Source organism: Borostomias antarcticus (assembly GCF_949987555.1).
Source record: "Borostomias antarcticus genome assembly, chromosome: 3".
Lineage (NCBI taxonomy): Eukaryota > Metazoa > Chordata > Actinopteri > Stomiiformes > Stomiidae > Borostomias > Borostomias antarcticus.
Genome location: NC_140236.1, coordinates 35961193 through 35986192, shown reverse-complemented (window position 1 = coordinate 35986192; position 25000 = coordinate 35961193). Strand labels below are relative to the sequence as shown.

The 25000-nt window shown below is 49.0% G+C and overlaps 2 protein-coding genes across 2 annotated transcripts in view; both read right to left on the bottom strand.

Annotated features, from left to right (window-relative positions):
• The window catches only part of myo1f (myosin IF), a gene marked incomplete at its 3' end in the record, with an annotated part of 26451 nt that extends 25940 nt beyond the window's left edge, over positions 1–511 (bottom strand). The window contains exon 1 of the mRNA XM_084436176.1: positions 386–511. Within this exon, the coding sequence (XP_084292302.1) occupies positions 386–463 (78 nt within the window). The 5' untranslated portion in view covers positions 464–511. The remainder of the gene's footprint in view (positions 1–385) is intronic.
• A 6984-nt stretch (positions 512–7495) lies between these two features.
• adamts10 (ADAM metallopeptidase with thrombospondin type 1 motif, 10) overlaps positions 7496–25000 on the bottom strand; it is a 33420-nt gene continuing 15915 nt past the window's right edge. Inside the window, 10 exon segments of the mRNA XM_084461630.1 lie at positions 7496–9350; positions 9495–9654; positions 10054–10230; positions 11738–11942; positions 12385–12514; positions 13404–13530; positions 13962–14125; positions 14237–14317; positions 17707–17830; positions 23435–23568. Of these exon segments, the coding sequence (XP_084317756.1) occupies positions 9241–9350; positions 9495–9654; positions 10054–10230; positions 11738–11942; positions 12385–12514; positions 13404–13530; positions 13962–14125; positions 14237–14317; positions 17707–17830; positions 23435–23568 (1412 nt within the window). The 3' untranslated portion in view covers positions 7496–9240.

Sequence of the window (25000 nt, the reverse complement as noted above, 5' to 3'; positions counted from 1 at the left end):
GTTAACCAGCTGTATACAGACTTGGTGACAAGGTTTCTCATACTAAATATGGAGTTGGAGTATGAACTGTGAAGAACTGTGTCCTGAAAACAAGGAAGTGTGCTCTTGAGTCACAGTATGCAAAAGAGGAAGAGTGAAGTCCTATTATTGCTTGTGTGTTTCTTTATGTGTGAGCTGTACTTGTGTATGAAAATAGTTGATTGTCTTGATTATTTGTTTGTGTGTTTGTGTGTGTGCATGTGCTAGAGTCAGTCAGGGAGACAGTGTACAAGGAAATGTGCTCATTGGGTTCGATGACACATTTAGCCAGTGGCCAAGATAAATATATCTCCCAGTAATAACGTAGGCGTTTCTGTAGAACGTCTTTAAATGTCAAACAGGATACAAAGATGTAGTCATCCATGAATCTCTTCTTCAGATTCTCCACAATGGCGTCCTCATTGATCTTGGACAGCAGCACCATGTCGTCCACACCACTCTGTTTCACGTTCTGACTCTGCCAATGATACTTACTGGCCTATGGGTGAGAACAGGGGGCCAGAGAGAGGAACAGAGTCAGAGGTTATTTAAGCTACTGTACGTGAGCTAGGCAACAGCATAGAACGATAACCATAAACATGAGAGAACAGGCTGTAGATACGATAAAGGCTATTTGAAAAAAATAACTGAATACTATTCTGCAAAGCCTTTCCGCCTTTTCAGTGCAAGTGTGTCATTTTAAGAATGTGGGCCATCACTGTGGTTATCTGCATTATCAGGAAGCTGTGGTAGCTCAATGTGTTGGAGCGCATACAAAATACACGACAAAATACATTGTGCTTTGAAGAACTCTGAAAACTGTAAATACTGTCCAAAGTTCAACTCACTCCAAGTTCCTCCACGAGGAACCAAAGTTAGCAATAGTCAACCAAAGTTGACTGTTTATACAAACAAAAAGTGCATAGTGCGGCTAATTTTATTCATGGTTTTGGAGAAATGATATCAACATTTTCAACACATTTTAACAATACAACATACAAACAATACAACAATAATACTGATAACCGTGATACTTTTGGTCACTATAATCGTGAAGCTGTGGTAGCTCAATGGGTTGGGGCATGTACCATATAAAAGTACCCTGCAAAGTAGAAAATAGGCATCCCATAGACAGTAGACTGAGCTCCCCACCTCCACCCCCACAACCACCAGAGAATGAGTTTCCTCATGAGCCTCGTCAGAGGTGGGAACCTAACATCCACTCTCTCCGACAGAGATGAACACAACCTTCATTTCGGACCTGTCAAAAGTTTTTGAATGATAAATTCATAATCAACTACAAATGGTGCTCAGAGAGCACAGACATTTTTTCCCTCCCAATTTTATTTTTTACCGTACACATTCATGAACATTGCTGTAAATGTGTCAGTATTAGCTGAGGCTAACTGTTGTCCGTGGGCCTGGTGTTGAAAAAGCCACTAAAACGGGAAAACATAAAAGCATGCAAACAAATTAAAAACAATTAAAAGCAATTTATACAAAATAGCACTACAAAGAAGAAGAATCCAATACCACGTTAAGACACATGAAACAAGCTAATTCTCCATGGCAGAGCATGAGCAGTTAGCTGACAGACACTGTTAAACACAACAATACAGTACATAGACACCAACAGACAAAATACAGTTATGCACAAGACATAAGAACCAGCAAACACAGCAGCCATAGACAACAAAACACAAGCCCAGGCAAACAGGACAGTACCATACACAACAAGACAGAAGCACCAACAGACGACAACAGTCAGCAGGAATCCATGCAGCACAATCACACAGAAGGACCAAAATGGACACATATCATCCTGACACCTACACACACAAACATAAAAGAACAGACTGGACCTCCATCCCTGAATGCATTTTCGTGGCTCTGTGCATGCCAAAATTTAATGGGTTCTAAATTGGCCCATGCTACACCTCTCCACCAAGTTTCATGAAAAGCAGTCTGGTAGTTTTTGTGTAATCCTAGTCCATAAAATGAATGGAGGTGAATGGCCGGCCGTGTTTGGGCGGCTTGTGGACTCGACCGTGATTTGGATCCACTCCAAAATTGAATGGGTTCTAAGTTGGACCATGCAACACCTTTCCACCAAGTTTCATGAAAATGGGTCTGGTCTTTGCGTAATCCTGCTAACAGACAAACAAACACCACCAATAACATTAATCCTCGCCGGGCGCTGTCTCTGGGGCGGAGGTAAAAATGACTGGAGGTGAATGGGTGGCTGTATTTGGCCAGCTCTGTGGAGCATCCAGCGGGTCACAGCCAGTGGGGGGCAATGCACTCCGGGCTCTCACCCCACACACCCCAGTCCAAACCCAGTGTCTCTAGCACCCCCACACAGGGAGCTGGCTTCATTCTAAGTTTTGTTTTCATTCGTGGATCCGGCCCATAATTCGGATCTGCTCCAAAATTTAATGGGTTCTAAGGTGGCCCATGATACACCCCTCCACTGAGTTTCATAAAAATTGGTTTGGTAGTTTTTGCGTAATCATAGTCCAAAAATGAATGGAGGTGAATGGGCAGTCCGGCTGTGTTTGGGTGGGCCGTGGACTTGACATGTGCTTTGGATCTGCTCCAAAATGTAATGGCTTCTAAGTTGGACCATACTACACCCTTCCACCAAGTTTTGTGAAAATTCATTCAGTAGTTTTTGCATAATCCTGCTAACAGACAAACACATGCATGCACACACAAACAAACGGGCGCCACTGAAAACATTACCTCTCACCCTGCGCTGTCGCTGGGGCAGAGGTAACAATAGGCATTTTGGACATTAAACTCGAATGTAGCTCATATTTGTTTCTTGCCACACATTGGGCTATGCCTGCAGTGGATTACTTTATCAAATACTTTGCACTGAATTTAGAAGGACAAGGACTACTAGACTGGCTATGGTCTCAGCTTCAAGCCTTATCAGCTAGCCTGTGGCGCCACTGAAGTATGGTTTAGCCTAGCCTACTGCAGTGACTCGGCTAGACTCAAGTACAACTCAAGTAGGCTAGTTCTCGATATGTGACAGATGTCATGCAACAATTCTTTTCAAGATATGTTATATATCTACAGTATACAGAATAAGTAAATTAACCAAGTTAAATCCGCAGGGTTAGTGAAGTGAATATGTGTCAAATAATTTCTTTACTGCATATGTTGTGATAGGCAATGATATAGCATTTTCCTGGCTGGTCCACACTGTTGAGTTTTCCTGGCCAGTCTGCCCTGTCGCTGTTACAAAGCTCAGCAACATACAGTGATCGCCATAGGCAGTCAGGAAGTACAATGCCATTTGTGTAGAATGTGCGTAGAATGAACACCAACTGTTTGTTTGTCATCTCTCTGACCACAACCCTACAGTAGGCTAACACTCAAGACCTGGGAGTCAGCTGACAGACAAAAACCACCAGCTGGTTTGTAGCCTTGTGAGAGCATCCTAATCTTGTGAGCTCACGGTTCGTTTCTCTCCCCCATGGAGCTTGTGAGATCAGGATGGGCTCACAACGCTAAACTGTTTATGGCAAACAACTGAGATGTACATACAATGACAACGCCATACAGTACAACAACAACACCATACAGTACAATGACAAGTACTATACACTCAGCGCTGTTCAGCGTGTTCTATTGCTTAGGGCAGCTATGGCTGCAGAGGTCAGGCTCTCCCCAACACTCTCCCAACGCTCTCCCCAACACTCTCCCAACACTCTCCCCAACACTCTCCCCAACGCTCTCCCCAACACTCTCCCAACACTCTCCCCAACACTCTCCCCAACACTCTCCCCAACACTCTCCCAACACTCTCCCAACACTCTCCCCAACACTCTCCCCAACGCTCTCCCCAACGCTCTCCCCAACACTCTCCCAACACTCTCCCAACACTCTCCCCAACGCTCTCCCCAACGCTCTCCCCAACACTCTCCCAACACTCTCCCCAACACTCTCCCCAACACTCTCCCCAACGCTCTCCCCAACGCTCTCCCCAACACTCTCCCAACACTCTCCCCAACACTCTCCCCAACGCTCTCCCCAACGCTCTCCCCAACACTCTCCCAACACTCTCCCCAACACTCTCCCCAACGCTCTCCCAACACTCTCCCCAACACTCTCCCCAACGCTCTCCCAACACTCTCCCCAACACTCTCCCCAACACTCTCCCCAACACTCTCCCCAACACTCTCCCCAACACTCTCCCCAACACTCTCCCCAACCCTTCTGTAGCCCAGTGTTCAGTACTGTAAGCCCCGAGGGCAGTAGGGTAAGGGGGCGATTGAATGGGTGTGTGACGTCCTCATCTTGCTGTTGCAATGCGTGCAATGGATAACCATTGGCATGGCATGTTACAGAGCACCATTACTCAGTGGAAGAGCTAAGAAAAGTGCAGCAAAATTTGCAACACTTTCCTCCTCTCAGCACAGATCAATGACAATGCTGCAGCATACAGCAGACCTACACTGGTGTTCTTAATACCTTTGATCCTGTGACATCAGAGAGAATGATCCTCTAGTTCAAAAAATGATCAGTTGAGAATCTAAAAGGCATCTCATTAAAGAAAATAACATAGGCTACAATTAAATTATCCTAAATTACCTTGAGGGGTGTGTGCTATGTACCTTTAGCTCATTTTGAAAGTCTGATTTGTAGAATTGAAAGTCATTATCAATCAATAAAGCTCAATTCAGATCAAACCAATTCTCATCGCGTACAGTAGGATGTGAGTGTGTCTTATTTACTAGCATTAGCAGGATCTGTGCTTGGGAGTAGAGATGTAACGATAACCGGTATAATGATAAACCACAATAAAAATTGATTAAATTTATCGTGATAAAATTATCATTATAACTGCGTTTGATTACAGTGCTTTGAAAAACTCACTGTAAATACTGTCCAGGATCAACCAAAGTTAGCAACAGTCTCCACGACGCATTATTTTAATGTTTATACAAACAAATAGTGCATAATGCTGCTAATTGTATTCACGGTTTTCAATATAAATCTTGGAGAAATGATTTCAGAAATCAGAATCAGTAGCTTTTGAACATTTTCAGCACATACAATACCGCGATAATACTGATAACCGTGATGCTTTTGGTCACTATAATCGTGATATGAAACGTTCATACCGTTACATCTCTCCTTGGGAGGAAGGGGGAAGTGTTGTGATAGAGACTTCAGGCCGTTCGGTGACTCCACTTCCCCCTCTGACACCCGCGTCTTGCGAAACCCCATTCTGAGCATTGTAGCACGCCACTGGGGTTTTTCCGGACAGTCTCTCCCCTTCTTAGAGCTACAGGCTGGGGCCTTACCCAATCTACCACAGAGCCTCCTCTGGTTCACCTCTAGACTGCTGATCATGAGTTAACATCACTAAAAAGTCACAATCATACTCTGTGATTTGCCTTGTTTTCATGAACAAAGCCAATGCCTATTCTAATTACTTTTAACGAGTTGGGCTGTAAAGTTCTCTCTTCTGTGTTCAATATTATTAACATGCACCAAGTTCTTAGATGATGATTGTGAGGTGAGGACATCGGCTCAGTGAGGATTTCACCAAAGTGTCTCTCTCCATCTAGGAAGTTGATAATCTCTCAAGCAGGACTTTGTCTCTTAAAAAGAGGAAACAGCCATGAGGTCCACCACCCTAAGAAATGAGATAAACGTTGTCCCTGTCTAGGCAGTCATAACATTATTGTTTCTACAGAAATAATACCTGTTGTAAACGGACTAATTGAGCAAAAATGTATTTAAACTATTTAATTCCCATGTGAAGGCAGCAGGCTTCAGAGTGTCACACCTGACAACATCAGGGGGTACTATAAGGGACATCACAATAAAGTGAAGTGAGTTTCCTCCAATAGGATGGAAATTATACGTGTCTTTCTGGCAATCTGACAGAAGGAGGAAAGCTCAGCCCACACAGGCAGGGGACAGAGACACTAGTGGAAAGAGATGCTGGAGTCACAGCGTGGGAGACGAGGGAGGTGTGTTACCATTGTTCCAGGTGATGTCTTTGCTCCTTTCTGTCTGTGGTCTCAGCTCAGGTATGTCCAAAGTGCAGAGTGTGTGTTACTAATCCCACGTTGGCAGTCTCACAGCACGGCCATCGAGCCAGGAAGTCCTCCAGTCAGACAGTCAGTTACCTACAAGAATCTAACATCAACGGCAGCAGCAGTGTTTCAACCCTACTGCACTTCCTCATCCCCCCTTAGTCAGAACCTGCAGTGAAACAGAACTGCTCTCTCTCTCTCTCTCTGACACACACACACACACACACACACACACACACACACACACACACACTGTGTAGTCTGATGGATCACTATAGTGTGCGTGTGTGTGTATGGTGGAATGAATTGCCCACTGACGTCAGGACAGCAGAGTTGAAGCCCATCTTGTGCCGCAGGCTCAAAACTCACCTCTTCAAGAAGCACCACCACGATACACCTCTTAAGCACCTATTGTATTTTAGATTGCTATTCTTGCACTTTTCCTTCAGTACTAGATTATGCTCTTAGTCACTTGTTTTAGAAAGGAAATGCACTTCTGAGGTCTGACAAGTAGTATTACATTGGCTTTTCCTACGTTAAACGTACTGTAGTTAAATGTACTTAATTATTTTCTCTCTGTGCATTATGTGCATGGTATACAATGTTAAAACATGTAAGCATTGTTACAGCAGTGTACTGCAGCATCTCTTTGCTCCACCACCCAACCTGTGGTTGGTCTCATCTTTGAGGCACTGAAAGGTCACGGCGGGGTGCATCCTGCATGTTAACAGAAGCAATCACTGACAGTGACTACTAACAGCAGCAGATTGAAGAGGAAATAGGCAGCGCAAGCAGGGACACGCCTCTCTGAGTAACAGGCTGGATAGTAGACTGGATGAAACAGAAGACACAGGTGACAGACGTCAGCAGTAGGCCTAATCACTTTGTCACTCAGCAACAGCATAGAGGGGACACCACCAACTTCAAATTAAAAAAAGGCAATTTTCCTTTGTTCCCTTTGTCTTCCAGTAAGCCTTATGCCGGGCTCACACTACAGGATATTTAAAATCCTAACCAATTTCGAAATCGGGTTACATCACGCACATAAGGAGAATCTTAACAGATATTCTTCTTGCGCATCTCAAACAAGCACACACAGCAAGATTTGAAAATAACAGCTCATCACACACTACAGGATCTTATCTACCCGAGGGAGCAACAAACCACTGGTCTCGCCGTCTCACTTGTAAAGTCGGGACGTAATAATCTTAAATATCAAACTTGTTTGATATCGGGGCCAAAATGTCTGTAGTCTGAGCCCGGCATTAGAGAAAGTGAACTAGATTTCCCATTCAAAGGTTATAAATAAGCAGATCTGTGTGGTGGGAGGGTAAAGGACGCAATGATCGGTTCATTTATTAACAATGCGCCATATTTATTTTCTTTAATATGTTCATTTCAAATGGTGTATAGGGAACAGGAGGGGATGCTATTTATAGTATTGAACATACAGTACATATCTATCACAATTAGCATGTGAACAACAACAAACAAACAGCATAGTCCCTCTCATTTGCACAGATAAAACAGTTAGCCACTGGGGTCAACCTTGACAATAGGTCCTGCAAGGTAAAGACAATTCAAAATAGAAAAACAAAAAACTACTTTAGCTTACATATTCAGACACTGTAAAAAGACTCTACTTTTGATGAAATCAGTCCGGTGGTGGTTAGTGTGATATAAAATAGGCTTGTGAAGGCTTGGTACTGTAGCAGAAATCCCATAGGCCTCTCTCCAATGTGACAAATGTGGGAGAAATAGGTCTCCAGTTCAGCCTCTCCTCTCGTGATGCGTTGAGGCCTGGGTGACTCAGCTGGGACTTCTCAGCACCGACCTCAACCCCAACCATTTCATATTTAAAAAAAAAAAACCTTAAAAATAGTGACCATAATTCTCTAAGAAATAGCACCATTCCAAAGCACCACAAGGAAAGCGGTAACGATGGAGTTACTCCCTTAAAGAGAACAGCTCCCACATTCCGAACGGAAAGGTCAGGTTATTCGGAGAACAGTTTTGTATTGTGACCAAGGTAGATGAACGTGGAGTGAGTGGGTGCCCCACTATTTACTTCAGTTAAAGTTATGAGCAGCGCGTGACCATGGAGTTGTATGTAGTACCATATGGCACTGTAGACAAGCCTAATGGGGAGACCTGTGCTCACATTGACAAGGCGTCTCTGCCTGTTCAGAAATGACTACAGTAAGTGCTATGGCAGAGCTTATGAGGCTGACGTGGAGTGATCACTGATCGACAGGCCTCGCTGGATCCAGTAAAATGGCTAGACGTTGGCAGGCGAACCGAGATGAGCGTTGACTGAGAAATGGGGGTTTGAATAGAATTCTACTTCAAGACAAATCGCAGAAATACAACAACAGGTATCCTTGTGACTGGTCTGACTTTGTGCAACCCTTGTTCATAGCTGAAAATGAGTGAGGATTCTTGAAGATGTCTTTGTCTTCTTGAAGATGTCAAATCTGAAGATTTGTGCTAAAACAAAACATTGATAACAACATGGCCGACAACGTGGTCTGGACACACCTAATATAGCAGTTTAGTTCAGTAAAGCACTCCTTTTTCTAATGGGAAAGTATTACATGAATTTCATTTGTACAATGTTGATTTTGTGTACGTAAAGAACATCTGTAAATATACAAGAAAGGTTCATAAAGATTTGTTATTTCAGATTGGGCCACTTGAAGAGCACTAGATGAAATCAACTCAAGTGAACAGGGTATTCTGGCCAGTCCTGTGGCCATTACAAACATACTAGCACCAAACAACACATTATAAGAATACAGGAGAGAAAGAGAGAGAGAGAGAGAAGAGAAAGAGAGAGAGAGAAAATGAGAAAGAGAAAGAGGGGAGAGAGAGAGAGAGAGAGAGAGAGAGAGAGAGAGAGAGACATAGCCAGGCCATCTGGTGTTCACAGCAATGCCCCCAGCACAGCTGGTGTTAGTCAGGGTACTCTGAAAGAGTGGGGGATCAAAGCACTCTCTCTCTCTCTCTCTCATTCTGTCTTTCTGTCTACCTCTCTCTGTCCCCCCCTGACGTCAGCAGGCCTCCCCCCTTTGGAATGTGCAGCTCTGGCGTTCTGGGCCCAGTAGAGGAGGGCGTGGTCTGGGCCCAGTAGGGGTGGCTCCTGGTTCTGAGTCTGGTTCTGGAGTCAGTGTCCTTGGCAGGTCTTACAGCACATCTGTCTGAAGTAGGGACGGCTGCAGAACTTGAACTTGAGCACCAGGGGGCAGTATGCCACTTTGTTCACATCTTTGCACTCTGGAGGGAAATACGAAAGATACCAATGGATAAATACATTAAAAAAAACTCCCATATCTAGAGTAGATAGTAGCCATTTAAACCTTTTAAAGGGTAGTGAGGTGGAGAGCGAGAGAGAGAACTCTAAGGTTAGCGACCTCTAACCTTCAGGGTTTTCAGTGGGGAGGCTGAGGTCACATGTGCTCTTGCACTGCTGCATAGTGGCCGGCCGCTGGAGGTCTGTACACTCGCTGGATGGCTGCCCGGTGTGTGTGAGACACTGGACAGAGCGCATCTCCTGGCCCAGCCCACACCTCGATGAACACTGGGCTCAGCACAGAGAGAGAGAGAGAGAGAGAGAGAGAGAGAGAGAGAGAGAGAGAGAGAGAGAATAAGTGAGTAAGTGAACTCGGGACCCAGTAAACACACAACGTCAGGGGGGCGTTCAGATCATGTCTTAATAACGTCCGTCGGTCCTGAACCCCGTGTGTTCGTCTGCTGGACCCCTCAATATTCACACGTCTGGCTTGGACCCCTCTAAGACGTCTGTGGACGTGCAGAACGGGTTCAATATCTGAACGTTAAAAAAAAACATTCATTCTGGCTCCTAATTGGATGTCTTTGGACGTCCGAAAAAGACAAAAAAAAGACATCTAAAAGACGTCTTTTAGACGTGTCTTTGCTCAGAGCAAGGTTCCAGGGGTGTGGTTGTTCCCGGGCCTACCTCTCCCCAGGGCCCGGTGACCCACTGAGGGGGCGGGCAGCGCTGCAGGTTACAGCGCACCCTGGAGGTCGGCCGGCCGTGCTTGGGACACTGGGCCTCGGGCAGGGTGTCTCCACTCTCCCCGCTCTTACACAGGATAACACGGTGCCTGAACCCGGGGCCACAGCCGGGGGTGCACTGGGGAGAGAGAGAGAGGGGGAGAGAGGGGGAGGGGGGGGGAGAGAGAGAGAGAGGGGAGAGAGAGAGAGAGAGAGAGAGAGAGAGAGAGAGAGAGAGAGAGGGAAGAAGAAAGAGAGTCAGACTGAGCACGTTACAGTAAACAAGACCAGGTTCAAAACCTAGTTTTTATCAAAGGTGATCTGCAGTCGCAGTTCATCCATTTTGTGCGCCAGAGATCGTACTGGGTGGAGATAGCTGGTGAGAAGTTAGTTAGCCTTAGCTAGCTCTGGTCCAGGGCGCTAGTGAGACAGGTGCTCTCCCACCCAGGGCCATACATTTCTCCTTTAGCTTCTTTCACTCAGTCTGCTCCTCAGTATCTACAGATAATGTTTTGTTTCTCACCGTGTAAGATGGTTTTCAAATGTGAGATCACGTGATCAAGGTAGCGAAGCTAAGCTAGTGGATTATGTGCTATTTACAGTAAGCGCAAAACACGTGATCACAGCATGGCCCAGTATGATGGTCACAGCATGGCCCAGTATGATGGTCATATCATGGCCCAGTATGATGATCACAGCATGGCCCAGTATGATGGTCACAGCATGGCCCAGTATGATGGTCACAGCATGGCCCAGTACGATGGTCACAGCATGGCCCAGTATGATGGTCACAGCATGGCCCAGTATGATGGTCACAGCATGGCCCAGTACGATGGTCACAGCATGGCCCAGTATGATGGTCACAGCATGGCCCAGTATGATGGTCACAGCATGGCCCAGTATGATGGTCACAGCATGGCCCAGTATGATGGTCACAGCATGGCCCAGTACGATGGTCACAGCATGGCCCAGTATGATGGTCACAGCATGGCCCAGTACGATGGTCACAGCATGGCCCAGTACGATCACCACCGTCCGCAGCAGCGCCAGCGAGCGCTCATCACCATCAACACCATCACCACCACCACCACCAGCTCTCCTCCCTAATTTTATATATGTTTTATCACTGCTTTTGAGTACTATATAAATACAATGCATTATTATTATTATTATTATTATTATTATCTTGGTCATATGAACAATGAGCCACCTCATCACGTGTGCGAAATTCGACCAATGGTGTAACTTCATCACTCAGTCACAACAGACATCCCTGTCTGTAGGGCTGGTCCCGCTGCTGCGGCCAAAAATACTCAACAGAACCAGCAGGTGGCAGCGATCACATACAGTGATGCTAGGCTTAGTTCAGGTCAGGGGTAACTGAGGGGTGAGGGTAAGTAGTGAGAGGGGAGGGGTGGGGGCCGGGGGGGCAGTGGGGCTGTACCTCTGACCAGTCCAGGCCCAGCCACTCGGGGGGGTAGTTCAGGTCAGGGGTAACTGAGTGGTAAGGGTAAGTAGTGAGAGGGGAGGGGTGGGGGCTGTACCTCTGACCAGTCCAGAGCCAGCCACTCGGGGGGGTAGTTCAGGTCAGGGGTAACTGAGGGGTGAGGGGGTAAGTAGTGAGAGGGGAGGGGTGGGGGCTGTACCTCTGACCAGTCCAGAGCCAGCCACTCGGGGGGGCAGGTGTGGTTGCTGCAGGGCTCGGTAAGGGAAGGCCGTGTGGAGGGGCAGGCCGAGTCGTCCTGAACCTTCTCCTCCGTGGAGGAGATCCTCCTCTTACACAGCACCTCCCTGGACCGCAGACCCCCGTTACAGCTGCGGCTGCAGTCTGACCACTCGCCTGACCACCAGCTGGAACAAACACACACACACGCACACACACACACACGCACGCACGCACGCACGCACACACACAAGCACAGACACACACGCACGCACACACACACACCTGTATTGTTATACAGTGCCACATATAATGCTGTGTCAATGTTCATATGGACACAATTACAACACTCACTCACTCACTCACTCACTCACTCACTCACTCACTCACTCACTCACTCACTCACTCACTCACTCACTCACTCACATACACACACACACACACACACACACACACACACACACTCACTCAGTCACTCACTCACTCACTCACTCACTCACTCACTCACTCACTCACATACACACACACACACACACACACACACACACACACTCACTCACTCAGTCAGTCACTCACACGCGCACACACACACACACACACACACACACACACACAGAGACGGGCACTCACGCTGGGGAGCAGGGCTCAGAGTTGCAGGCTCGTTTCTTGTCTTTGGGTTTGCTCCTCTTGTCACAGAAGTGGTTGTAGATGACAGAGTGGTCCCCTTGGTTCTTACACACCACCTGCTGGATCTGCACGCCTGCCGTGGGGGCGAAGGGGTGTCATAGATTCACTCACTCATTCATTCACCACCTCCCTCAACCTTTCACATAGCTGTGCTAATACAGGATGACCTCTCCAGGAGGTCGAGACACCTAGACGTTGTCTGCTCCAGAATAACCATCCTTTGTCCCATTGTCCCTGCAAGATTTACCGCCTTTTCTCATGTCACGTGTCTGTATTCTCGACCACTGTTGATGACGCCTGCCATTTAATATGACGTGTACAATGGGTTAGCCAATCACATCCCTGGAAGCGTCATACCTGTGTATTGCTTGAATATAAGGCCGCGCAAGACCAGACTGGGGCACTTCTCTTGGATGAACCACTCACGTGGGTTGTCCTGAAGTCCTTGCGCTCGTATGTTTTCTCAATTAACCAGACTTAACCTGTTTGAGTGAATCTTGGCAAATCCTTTTTGACTAGATCAGTTAAAAATCTTCTACAGGGGCAACTCACAGCCGTCAGTGTGGCTGTCGCTTTCTCACTCGCTTTTACAGACGTCACTGTGCATAAACGTGCTTTTCCCAGAACTTAGGAGAGTTCTTCTCGGGGGTAGTCGCTTTGGATAGTGCGCTCAGAACAGGAAGTGAAAGAGGAAAGGGTGTGTGAGGAGCTACAGGGCTGACATTTCTCCCGCTGGGCGTCCGAGCCCCACCAACGCCTGCGGCCTCCTCTCACCTCAGATCAGAAACATTCCATTCTCATGTTTCTCCCGGGCCAAACTGTGGAGCCACAGTGGGATTTACATTGTGTTTATTATGTGTATGGGTGTAATAGAGAGAATGTGTGTGTGTGTGTGTGTGTGTGTGTGTGTGCGTGCGTGCGTGCGTGTGTGTGGTCTCGGGCCCAGTAAAGGGTGTTCCTACCTCCAGCACAGAGGGCCGAACAGCGCGCCCAGGAGGTGTAGTGCCAGGCGTAGCCACTCAGAGGGTCCCTATTAACCGGAGGGTTGAAACGGTAGTGGATGCCTGGGTTCTCCTCCCTCACCAAGACCTGCGCACACACACACACACACACACACACACATACACACACACACACACACACGTTACAGTATTTACAATACTACTGATACAGTATACAGTACCACTGGATAAACTGGCACTAAATGGTAAATGGTAAATGGACTACACTTCCACTTCCACTTTCCACCTTAGCGGCACTCAAAGCGCTTTACAATGGCCTCTCATTCACCCATTCACACACACATTCACACACCAATGGCGGTAGCTGCCATGCAAGGTGCTAACCTGCTCATTGGGAGCAATTTTGGGGTTAGGTGTCTTGCTCAAGGACACTTCGACATGTGGACAGTCGGAGCTGGGATTCGAACCACTGACCCTTCGATCATTGAACGACCCGCTCTACCAACTGAGCTACAGCCGCCCCACTGGATAAACACACATTTGGCAGCGTGTCATTACCATGATAATGATGGACATGTTGGTGGGCCCCAGGGCCTCCAGGGTCTCTGGTTCATCTGTGGGCCGGCGGTAGTGGAAGGTGGTGCCTGCGACGTCGAACCTGCGCGGGGTGTCGATGGTCAGCTTCCCGTTGATGAAGTACTGGTCCCCTTTACCTTTCAGCACTGGAGGGGGGCAGGGGAGGGGGGCAGGGGAGGGGGGGCACACGTTAGAGCAGAACTACCCGCTGACCAACACACGGGAGCAGACTGAGGATGGACTGATGCTCAGCTCACCCAGGTAGTTGAGGGAAACGTTGAGCTCCTGAATGTGTATGAAAACGGAGCCCTTGGGGATTCGGACCACCTCTTCATAACCTGACACACGCACACGCGTACACACACGCACACACACACACACGCACGCACGCACACACACACACACACGCACACACACGCACGCACACACACACACACACACGCGTGCGGAAAGAAGACAAGGTGGAGGTTTTAACGGTTGACATACCAGCAGGGGGAGAGTGATACCAGCGGGGGGAGAGTGATACCAGCGGGGGGAGAGTGATACCAGCGGGGGAAGAGTGATACCAGCGGGGGAAGAGTGATACCAGCGGGGGAAGAGTGATACCAGCGGGAGGGGAGAGTGATACCAGCGGGGGGAGAGTGATACCAGAGGGGGGAGAGTGATACCAGCGGGAGGAGAGTGATACCAGCGGGAGGGGAGAGTGATACCAGCGGGAGGAGAGTGATACCAGCGGGGGAAGAGTGATACCAGCGGGGGGAGAGTGATACCAGAGGGGGGAGAGTGATACCAGCGGGGGGAGAGTGATACCAGCGGGGGAAGAGTGATACCAGCGGGAGGAGAGTGATACCAGCGGGGGAAGAGTGATACCAGCGGGAGGAGAGTGATACCAGCGGGGGAAGAGTGATACCAGCGGGGGGAGAGTGATACCAGAGGGGGGAGAGTGATACCAGCGGGGGAAGAGTGATACCAGCGGGGGAAGAGTGATACCAGAGGGGAGAGAGTGATACCAGCGGGGGGGGAGTGATACCAGAGGGGAGAGAGTGATACCAGCGGGGGGGAGAGTGATACCAGCGGGGGGAGAGTGATACCAGCGGGGGGAGAGTGATACCAGCGGGGGAAGAGTGATACCAGCGGGGGGGGAGTGATACCAGCGGGGGGAGAGTGATACCAGCGGGGGAAGAGTGATACCAGCGGGGGGGGAGTGATACCAGAGGGGAGAGAGTGATACCAGCGGGGGGGGGAGTGATACCAGAGGGGGGAGAGTGATACCAGAAAGGAGAGAGTGATACCAGAGGGGGGAGAGTGATACCAGAGGGGGGAGAGTGATACCAGCGGAGGGGAGAGTGATGCATAAGTAGCGTTTCACTCTGTGGGACTGCGATGGAAGAAGCAGAGCCTCCAGAGTCCAGCCACATTCCTGGGCAGTGTGGAGCTTGAGCAGGAACCATGTGAGAAGCCAGGCTGCTCTGCTCTCCAGGCCTGGCCCGGCCAGCCAGCCACCACAGCCCCTGCAAATAACTTCAGACTCGCGAGGAATTAAAAAAAAGAAATAAAATAATAATTCCTTCCAGCGCTGCGACCGCGGAGGAAAGGAGAGGCCTGGCCTTTGACCTGTCTGCGGAGCGGCGGCCCGCGTTGAGATGGCGTTCGGTAACCCAGCTCTGCGTTCAGTAACACAGCTCTGCGTTCAGTAACCCAGCTATGCGCTCAGTAACCCAGCTCTGTGTTCAGTAACCCAGCTCTGCGTTCAGTAACCCAGCTCTGCGTTCAGTAACCCGGCTCTGCGTTCAGTAACCCGGCTCTGCGTTCAGTAACCCGGCTCTGCGTTCAGTAACCCGGCTCTGCGTTCAGTAACCCAGCTCTGTGCTGTGTTCAGTAACCTAGCTCTGTGTTCAGTAACCCAGCTCTGCGTTCAGTAACCCAGCTCTGCGTTCAGTAACCCAGCTCTGCGTTCAGTAACCCAGCTCTGCGCTCAGTAACCCAGCTCTGCGCTCAGTAACCCAGCTCTGCGTTCAGTAACCCAGCTCTGCGTTCAGTAACCCAGCTCTGCGTTCAGTAACCCAGCTCTGTGTTCAGTAACCCAGCGCTGCGGTTCCTGGCGGCCGGAGAGGGAGAGGTTTTTCTGTTAACAATCAGGGGCTTGTGTGGTAAACAGAGAGCCAAAGAGCAATAAACCTCCGGGCCTCGACCCCTGAGTAACCCTCCCACTCTGCCAGAGCAGCCCAGGCTGGACAGACTAGAGCAGAGAGGGAGAGAGGAGGGGAGGAGGAGGAGGAGTAACCTTTATTTAATGAGGCAGAAAAAGAGAGAGAGAGAGAGAGAGAGAGAGAGAGAGGTCTGAGTGTGAGGGAAGGTGAGAGCAAAGAGACCAGATGAGCGAAGGTAGAGGGGAGGAGAACCATCAGTTCAAGGTGCGGAGCTGCGGCCTCCTCCTCCCCCTGCCTCATCCCTGACAACAAGCCCTATTTCAAATCATCCAGGGATAGAACGGAAGGCCATTGGTCTGCCGCTCAGAGACATAAAAAAAACAATAACCTTGCAGACATGAGTGAGCGGCTTTGGGGATCATAAATCTGTTCCGTGCCCAGAATAGCCCCACCAGGGCTGCCAGGGACTTGGGGCTTGAGGCTGGAACTGGGGCTGAGACAGATCCTAGCCACTGTGGTCCGTGGAGGGTGTGTCCACTCTGGGAGGGGGGTGAGGGTAGCGGGGTTGGGGCAGGAGCAGGGGGGGACGGGGGCCCCCGGAATAGATCCCACACACTGCACGGCGTTCCCGCAGGCCGCGCCGGCTGGACCTCACCTAAAACTGTCTGCCACGTGCCCCTGCGCTCCTGTGGGCGCGGGAGAGGAAACCCCAATCTCTCCCCGGTGGAACACACGCCTCCTCCTACAGGCAGCGCATTGAGAAGCCATTAGGGTTAGGGTTAGGGTTAGGGGGGTCAGGTACCGCAGCAACACTAGCCCTGATGAGTCTATAATGAGAGAGTGACGACCACAGTCCTTCCATACCAAACGTCTCTATGAGCTAACTGGAACCCTGAATGTGTCCTGAACGGAACTAAGGACCCGCCCCCGGCCCTCCCGGCTGGCCAAACCGACGCCTGGGTTTTCTTGGACGTAGCGGATGCTAATTCCAGTGTCTCCACAGGGCCTGGCTGCATCGGCTTCCTACCACCATGTTTCTAGGTTCATCACAAACCCTTCATCAGGCTCACAGAATTTAGACTGAAATAAATAGATGGTGAAAAGGCTACTTTTTGCACCTTCAACAGATGGTCTGCTGGCTTCAACGCTCAACAGTAAGTCTAGATGAACGACGACCCGTTGCAGCACGCGGATGCAACAGAGTTTGCATGTGAGCAGATAATTATGCATTACTTTCAAATTGTCTGGGGTCCCCTAACTCACATTGCAAGGCAACAGTCCAACGCACATTTAGTCTCTGCATGTGTCAGAATCCAAATGTACAAAATGCATGCACACATCGTCTGACCTCCCATAGGGTATCTGGACAGAAATCCACATACTTAACCTAATTTCTCAACTCTCTCAAGATGGCTCTGGTTTGACCGACTTATTTTGTCATCATTCAAAATAAAACAAACGCCCAGGTGAACGCTACAACAGCGGTGGCGACGGCCCCTCCGTTAGCGCGGGAGCCACGCGGTGGTGCTGCTGAATGAGTGTGTTTGTTTCCTGGCCCGGCGCAGCGCTGGCGTTACCTCCTTCGGGCAGGGAGTCGTTGAAGACGCCCTCGATGGCCTCGCAGCTGCTGCCGTCGCCCCCGCAGTTCCGGCAACGGTCCTCGCGCACATCCGAGCCCAGGATCCGGTCACAGCCCACGTGCTGCAGGGACACAAGAGGAGGCCGGCGGTGAGGCGGACAAACACACTCCTTCATCCCTCTGGTGCCTCGTTCAAACCGCAGCGAGGCGCAGATTCGGTACACCTACAGTATAGTCACCAATGTGGAAGTCGTTAGCCAAGGAAGGGACTCAATTACAACAGTCACCACTAGCTGGGGAAACCGAAACAAAATATATTAATGGGTCCAACATACAGGAGTGGTGGGACTCTTGCTCCTGGCGAGCTGGGCTGCACAGGCCCCCTGGCCCGCCGGACTGTTCGTGGTTTACTACGTATTTACTCTGTGTTCCCTGGAGGTCCCCCCCCCCCCCCCCCCCCGAACCCCCACCCCCACCTCCCTTTAACTCTACTTTGCCTCAAATCACACGCCGACTCGTTGGAACCCAACCGCTATGAGGCAGTAGACAATACTGAGAGTTGTGCCTCTTTCAAAATGCTTAGAGCTTGTGTCTCTTTCACAATAGTTAGATCCTGTGTCTCTTTCACAATAGTTAGATCCTGTGTCTCTTTCACAATAGTTAGATCTTGTGCCTCTTTCACAATAGTTAGATCTTGTGCCTCTTTCACAATAGTTAGATCTTGTCTCTTTCACAATAGTTAGATCTTGTGCCTCTTTCACAATAGTTAGATCTTGTGCCTCTTTCACAATAGTTAGATCTTGTGTCTCTTTCACAATAGTTAGATCCTGTGTCTCTTTCACAATAGTTAGATCTTGTGCCTCTTTCACAATAGTTAGATCTTGTGCCTCTTTCACAATAGTTAGATCTTGTCTCTTTCACAATAGTTAGATCCTGTGTCTCTTTCACAATAGTTAGATCTTGTGCCTCTTTCACAATAGTTAGATCTTGTGCCTCTTTCACAATAGTTAGATCTTGTCTCTTTCACAATAGTTAGATCTTGTGCCTCTTTCACAATAGTTAGATCTTGTGCCTCTTTCACAATAGTTAGATCTTGTGTCTCTTTCACAATAGTTAGATCCTGTGTCTCTTTCACAATAGTTAGATCTTGTGCCTCTTTCACAATAGTTAGATCTTGTGCCTCTTTCACAATAGTTAGATCTTGTCTCTTTCACAATAGTTAGATCCTGTGTCTCTTTCACAATAGTTAGATCTTGTGCCTCTTTCACAATAGTTAGATCTTGTGTCTCTTTCACAATAGTTAGATCTTGTCTCTTTCACAATAGTTAGATCTTGTGTCTCTTTCACAATAGTTAGATCTTGTCTCTTTCACAATAGTTAGATCTTGTGTCTCTTTCACAATAGTTAGATCTTGTGTCTCTTTCACAATAGTTAGATCTTGTGTCTCTTTCACAATAGTTAGATCTTGTGTCTCTTTCACAATAGTTAGATCTTGTGTCTCTTTCACAATAGTGCCTAGATCTTGTGCCTCCCTGCCTCTGTCTCTTGATATGCACCATAAATACAGTAGGAAGGAGAGAGAAGGGTAGGGAGAAGGAGGGAGGGATGCGAGAGAGAGCCAGAAATACAAACACTGAGAAATTATGAGAGAGAAAAAGTATGAGAGGGAAAAACAGAGAGAGAGAGAGAGGGGTACAGTGAGAGCCAGAGGAGAGAGACACAGAGAGCCAGATGAGAGAAGCTCTGTGAGTGTGTATAGCAGCCAGCAGTGCAGACAGACAGACAGCAGATCTGGAGGGTCACCGAGTTCCTACAGCACACTGAACAGAACCCAACAGAACAGAGAGGAGGGGAGAGGAGAGGAGGGAAGAGGAGAGAAGAGGAGAATGAGAGGGAAAAAGAGGAGAGTGAGAGGAGGGAAGAGGAGAGAGGAGAGGAGAGGTGAGAGGACAGTAGAGCTGATAAAGAAACTCCTCTCTCAGAAGGAGACCTGAGACTCCCATTCTCACCCCCTCCATGCCCCAGGTTCAAAGACTCCCAACAAAGCACAGGAGGGCGAGCAAGAGCGAAAGCGAAAGGGAGAGAGAGAGAGAGAGAGAGAGAGAGAGAGAGAGGAGAGAGAGAGACACTGCTGTTTAACTGATTAATAAAGTCCAGCTATGCCTCACATCACTGCAGGAAACCACAAGACAACAATTCTGATGTTTGGAGGTTTACTGTTATTCACAGTGAGACTATTACGTTTTTTTTCCTCATTCTTTTTTCTTTTTTTCTCCTTCATCCAAGTCGAAAATGTCTCCACTCCCAACAGGCACAAAATCGAAATCCATCCAAAAACAACAGAAGACAGGGAACAATCGACATATGTTTATTGTTTAAGCGCTTCCATGTGCAAAACAATACTACCAGCATTAATCATGTAGACATCTTCGATTCTAGTATATTCTAGGAAAAACCTGAATAAATTAGTGGGTAAACATAAACAGCGACGAGGAAGTGCGAGTTCATGCGGTGTTTTATTTAATCATTCCTAGTAGCAAGTCGCAATTTGCCACCTCCCAGTTATAAACGAACGCACCATAAAATGCGGAGCAGGCCCAGCTGACCTCCATTTTGGATCAAGATGGCTAAGTGACTTTGAAAGGAGGTTCATTATTGGTGCAGGGATGGCAGGAGCTTCAGTCCCAAAGACTGCTCAACTGGCCAGTGTTTCAATTGGAACGGTGACTAAAGAGACACCTGCATTTGGGGCGGCTGTAGCTCAGTTGGTAGAGCGGGTCGTTCAGTGTTCGAAGGGTCAGTGGTTCGAATCCCAGCTCCGACTGTCCACATGTCGAAGTGTCCTTGAGCAAGACGCCTAACCCAAAATTGCTCCCAATGAGCAGGTTAGCACCTTGCATGGCAGCTACCGCCATTGGTGTGAATGTGTGTGTGAATGGGTGAATGAGAGGCCATTGTAAAACGCTTTGAGTGCTGCTAAGGTGGAAAAGCGCAATATAAGTGCAGTCCATTTACCATTCAGATCTATGAGAAAGACGTCAGTGAATAGAACAAGAGAAGAGGGAGGAGAGGGCAGCGCTCCTCAGGTGAACTTCATAGAGAGTGATGAAGGTGCTCTATTGGACTCACTCGTGGGAAGTATCCGATGCATCAGAAAGAAAAAAGGGTGTCCAAGGCTACTCTTCAAAAATTAAAAAGCCTTTATTAAAAGCGGCTAATACATAGTGGGTACTGTATCTCAGACCGACATGTTTTGGCCAGCTCAGGGCCTTCGTCAGGGTATCCGTAACATCAGTAAATAAGGTCGGAAATTGTGGTCGAAAGCACACATTCGATGAGTGATGCTCGTGCATTAGTGCGAAATGTAAGGAAAAACAGAAGCGCAACTCTTCCTTGGGTGAGAAAGTCAGTGCTGGAGAACATGATCACACTGTGTCAGCAAGGATAGTTTGAGAGGGATATTATGGTATCTCACGGGGTTATCCTCAAGGTGTGCGCCGACCAACTGGCTCCTGTGCTCACAGTGATATTCAACCTGTCCCTGGCCCAGTCCATTATCCCCACATGCTTCAAGAAGTCCTCCATCATCCCCGTACCCAAGAAGCCAAGACCAGCCTGCCTCAATGACTACCCCCCGGTAGCTCTCACCTCCATGGGGATGAAGTGCTTTGAGAAGCTGGCCAAGGAACACATCTGCTCCTCACTGCCCTGCACACTAGACCCCCTACGCCTTCAGACCGAACAGATCCACAGAGGATGTGATTTCAGCTTTCAACACTATAACTCTACCCAGGCTCGACACCAAGCTCAGGGTCCTGGAGCTAAGCAGCACACTGATCCTGGATCCTGGACTTCCCGTCAGACAGACCCCAAGTGGTGAAGGTAGGCAACCACATCTCATCCTCCCTCACCCTCAACACGGGAGCCATGTCCCGTCCCCGCTACTGTACTTCCTGTACACACACGATTGTGTAGCCACCTTCGACTCATATTCCATCGTGACGTTTGCCGATGACACAGCAGTGATAGGCCTGATCTCCAATAATGATGAGAAGGCATATCTGAGGCTCCTGACCCAGTGGTGTCAGGATTACAACCTCCATCTGAATGTCAGCAAGACAAAGGAGATGCTGGTGGACTTTGGGAGGAAGCAGGAAATGAACTACTCCCCCTTAATCATCAACGGGACCCCTGTAGAGAGAGTGGACAGCTTCAAGTACCTTGGTGTCCAGATCACCAAGGACCTGTCATGGTCAACACACATAGACACTGTGGTGAAGAAAGCACGTCAGAGACTGGACCACCTCAGACAACTGAGGAAATTCAGAACGTCCCACCAGATCCGATGGAGCTTCTACTCGTCCACGATCGAGAGCATCCTGACTGGGAATATCACCACCTGGTACGGGAACAGCAGCTCTCAGGAACGCAAGGCCCTACAGAGGGTGGTACTGTCAGCTGAACTTATACCTTAGGGGGGCCACTCCCCCACATCTACACCAGAAGATGCAAGACCAAAGCCAACAGAATCCTGAAGGACCCCGGCCACCCAGGCAACGGACTGTTCTCTCTGCTTCGGTCAGGGAAGAGATACCGCACACACATGGGGAACACGGAGAGACTCAGGAAGAGCTTCTTCCCCCAGGCCATCCTGCACCTGAATGACTCTGACTAGTGTAAACAGTGTCACTATATCTAGTGTACAGTCAGAGTATCCAGTGTATAAAATATCCACATACATGTAAAGGCAGATGACAGTATATCTAACCCCCGGGATTATTTATCTATAGATATAGGTTGTACTATACATAATATACCCATGCCCCAAGTGGCGTACACCAAGAGAACAGTAAAGGCCTGAATGCTAGCAATATAATGTATTGCTTTATAAATGTTCTTAGCCGGTAGACAAACATACTCCAGGAGCTTGCTCGATTGCCTTGTTGAGAGGGGTCAGGGAAGAATTTTCACAGCTCACTTATCTGGCCCCCGGGTGATTACTGTTTTTTTGCTTCCCTCTGGAATATGTAGGGGTGGGTCGTATGCCCACCTCCCTTGTTCTCTGTAAAGCGCATTGTGTTGCCTCTGGGTATGAAATGCGCTATACAAATAAAGCTTTGATTGATTGATTGATAGACCCCTACAGGGGGGTCTGGTGGTTCTGTTATGCTGTGGGGGGGCATTTTTCTGGCATGGTTTGGGTCCACTTGTCCCCTTAGAGGGAAGACTTAAATCAATACAACAGTTATTCTGACTGATCACCTTTATCCTTTGACGAAAAATGTCCACACTGAAGGAAACGGCCTCTTCCAGGATGACAATGCCCCCATCCACAGGGCACGAGGGGGTCACTGAATGGTTTGATGAGTGTGAAAACTACATGAATCCTATGCTATGGCCTTCGCAGTCACCAGATCTCAACCCAAATGAACACCTATGGGCGATTTTTGACCGACGTGTTAGACAGCGCTCTCCACCACCATCATCAAAAAAAACACATGAGGAAATATCTTTTGGAAGAATGGTGTGCCATCCCTCCAGTAGAGTTCAAGGGACTTGTAGAATCCATGCCAAGGTGCACCGAAGCTATTCCGGTGGCTAGCGGTGGCCCGACACCTTACTAAGGCACTTTATGTTGGTTTTTCCTTCAATATCGCATCCGTCTTGCATATAGTATCTGTCTATGATGCCCCAAGTCTAGCAGAATGTCCGTCTGTCTGTCTCACCTTGCACTCGCCGTTCACACACACGTCCAGGGAGTCGTCTCTGCAAGGCGTGCCATCCACCACGGCCGGCGCGCGTTCCGTGTAGAAGTTGTATCCCTCCGCCAGGCAGTTGAGAGAGCAGGACTTCACCCCGCCTGGACACAGAGAGGATACGGGTTAGCATCATAGAGTCTCCTAGAGGGGTTAGCGCTCCGAACCCGAGCACCAACACACCTGAGAGAGAGGTGAGGCTGTCTGAGGCGCCGCCCCGGTGGCGCGGACGTCCGCCCAACGCAACGACTCAAACACAATCGCGGGGCTTTACGCAATGTCCGTGGTTTCGGCTGTGTTGAGTTTACAGCATTACACCACAGGGAAACAACAGGCACTTGGGGGTTCCTTCACACACGCAGCACAGGGCGAGCGTCCAGAGGGCGTCTAGCAGGGTGAAGAAGACACAACACAGTAACCACACAAGCTTTCACCCTGGTAAACGCTGACGCTATGGGCTGCTCTAACTAATGACCATGCATGGCGTTTTAATTGCCTTTTTGGGGTTCTATGTTCTCCACAGGGTGTTTGCTGTCCTAAAGCTGCGAGGGGGCCGGCGCCAGAGCGAGCGAGGGGGGTGGGGGGTGGGTGACGTGGTGCTGGGGGGTCGTTTAGGGGGGCGGTTATGCTAGCATTTTGGATTGCTAACACCAAGAGTACAAGCAGCTGAATGTGATTATGTCCCCTTCCCTTCGACAACACGCACGCACACACGCACGCACACACACACACACAAAGAGTTTGTGTCCCTCTTGGTCTGTGTAGCTGCCCCACCGGCACCTTGTGTCTGGGAGTGATCAGCCCTGCTGGCTGGGAGACATGTGGTCTCAGTGAAAGAACAGTGGGGTCGAAAGCTCACGACAGACCAATGAGACAGAGCAGGCAGGGATAGTGCATCTATCAGCACATTCCCTTGGAAACTGGTATGTGCTAATCCTGCAAACTAGCACAAATGAACAGGGGGAGGAGAGAGGGAGGGGTTGTGTGTGGTTGTGTGTACGTGTGTGTGTTTGTGTGAGTGTGCGTGTGTGTGTATGTGAGAGTAAGAGAAAAAGGGGTAGGTGTTATTGTTCACTGACAGGTGCCGGTTGACAAAGCCAATTCACGTCTCAGCACTCAAAACTCACATACGCACACAGACACACACACACACACACACACACAAGGGTCTCGAAAACAAGGGTCTCCCAGTGTTCACCCCCACCTTCCCTCGTCCTGCTTCCCCACAGTAGTGCCCTAGTTTCCGTGGCCGGCCTGGCCAGGGTCTGGTCATGTGAGAGTAGGAGCGAAGTGCTAATCGTCCCCAAATCCCCTCCCGGTAGACTAGTACCAGCTGACAGCCAGGCAGCCAGACCAATCCAGACTAGAGAGATTCCACACTGGGCCGCCCACAATGTGTGTGTGCGTGTGTGTGTGTGTGTGTGTGTGTGTGCGTGTGTGCGTCATCTAGCAGACACTTTTATCCAAAGTGATTTACAATAACCTCCAGTCCAACGACAGGTCATGTTTTTGGTGGTGTTCAGTGTGTTTAATTAC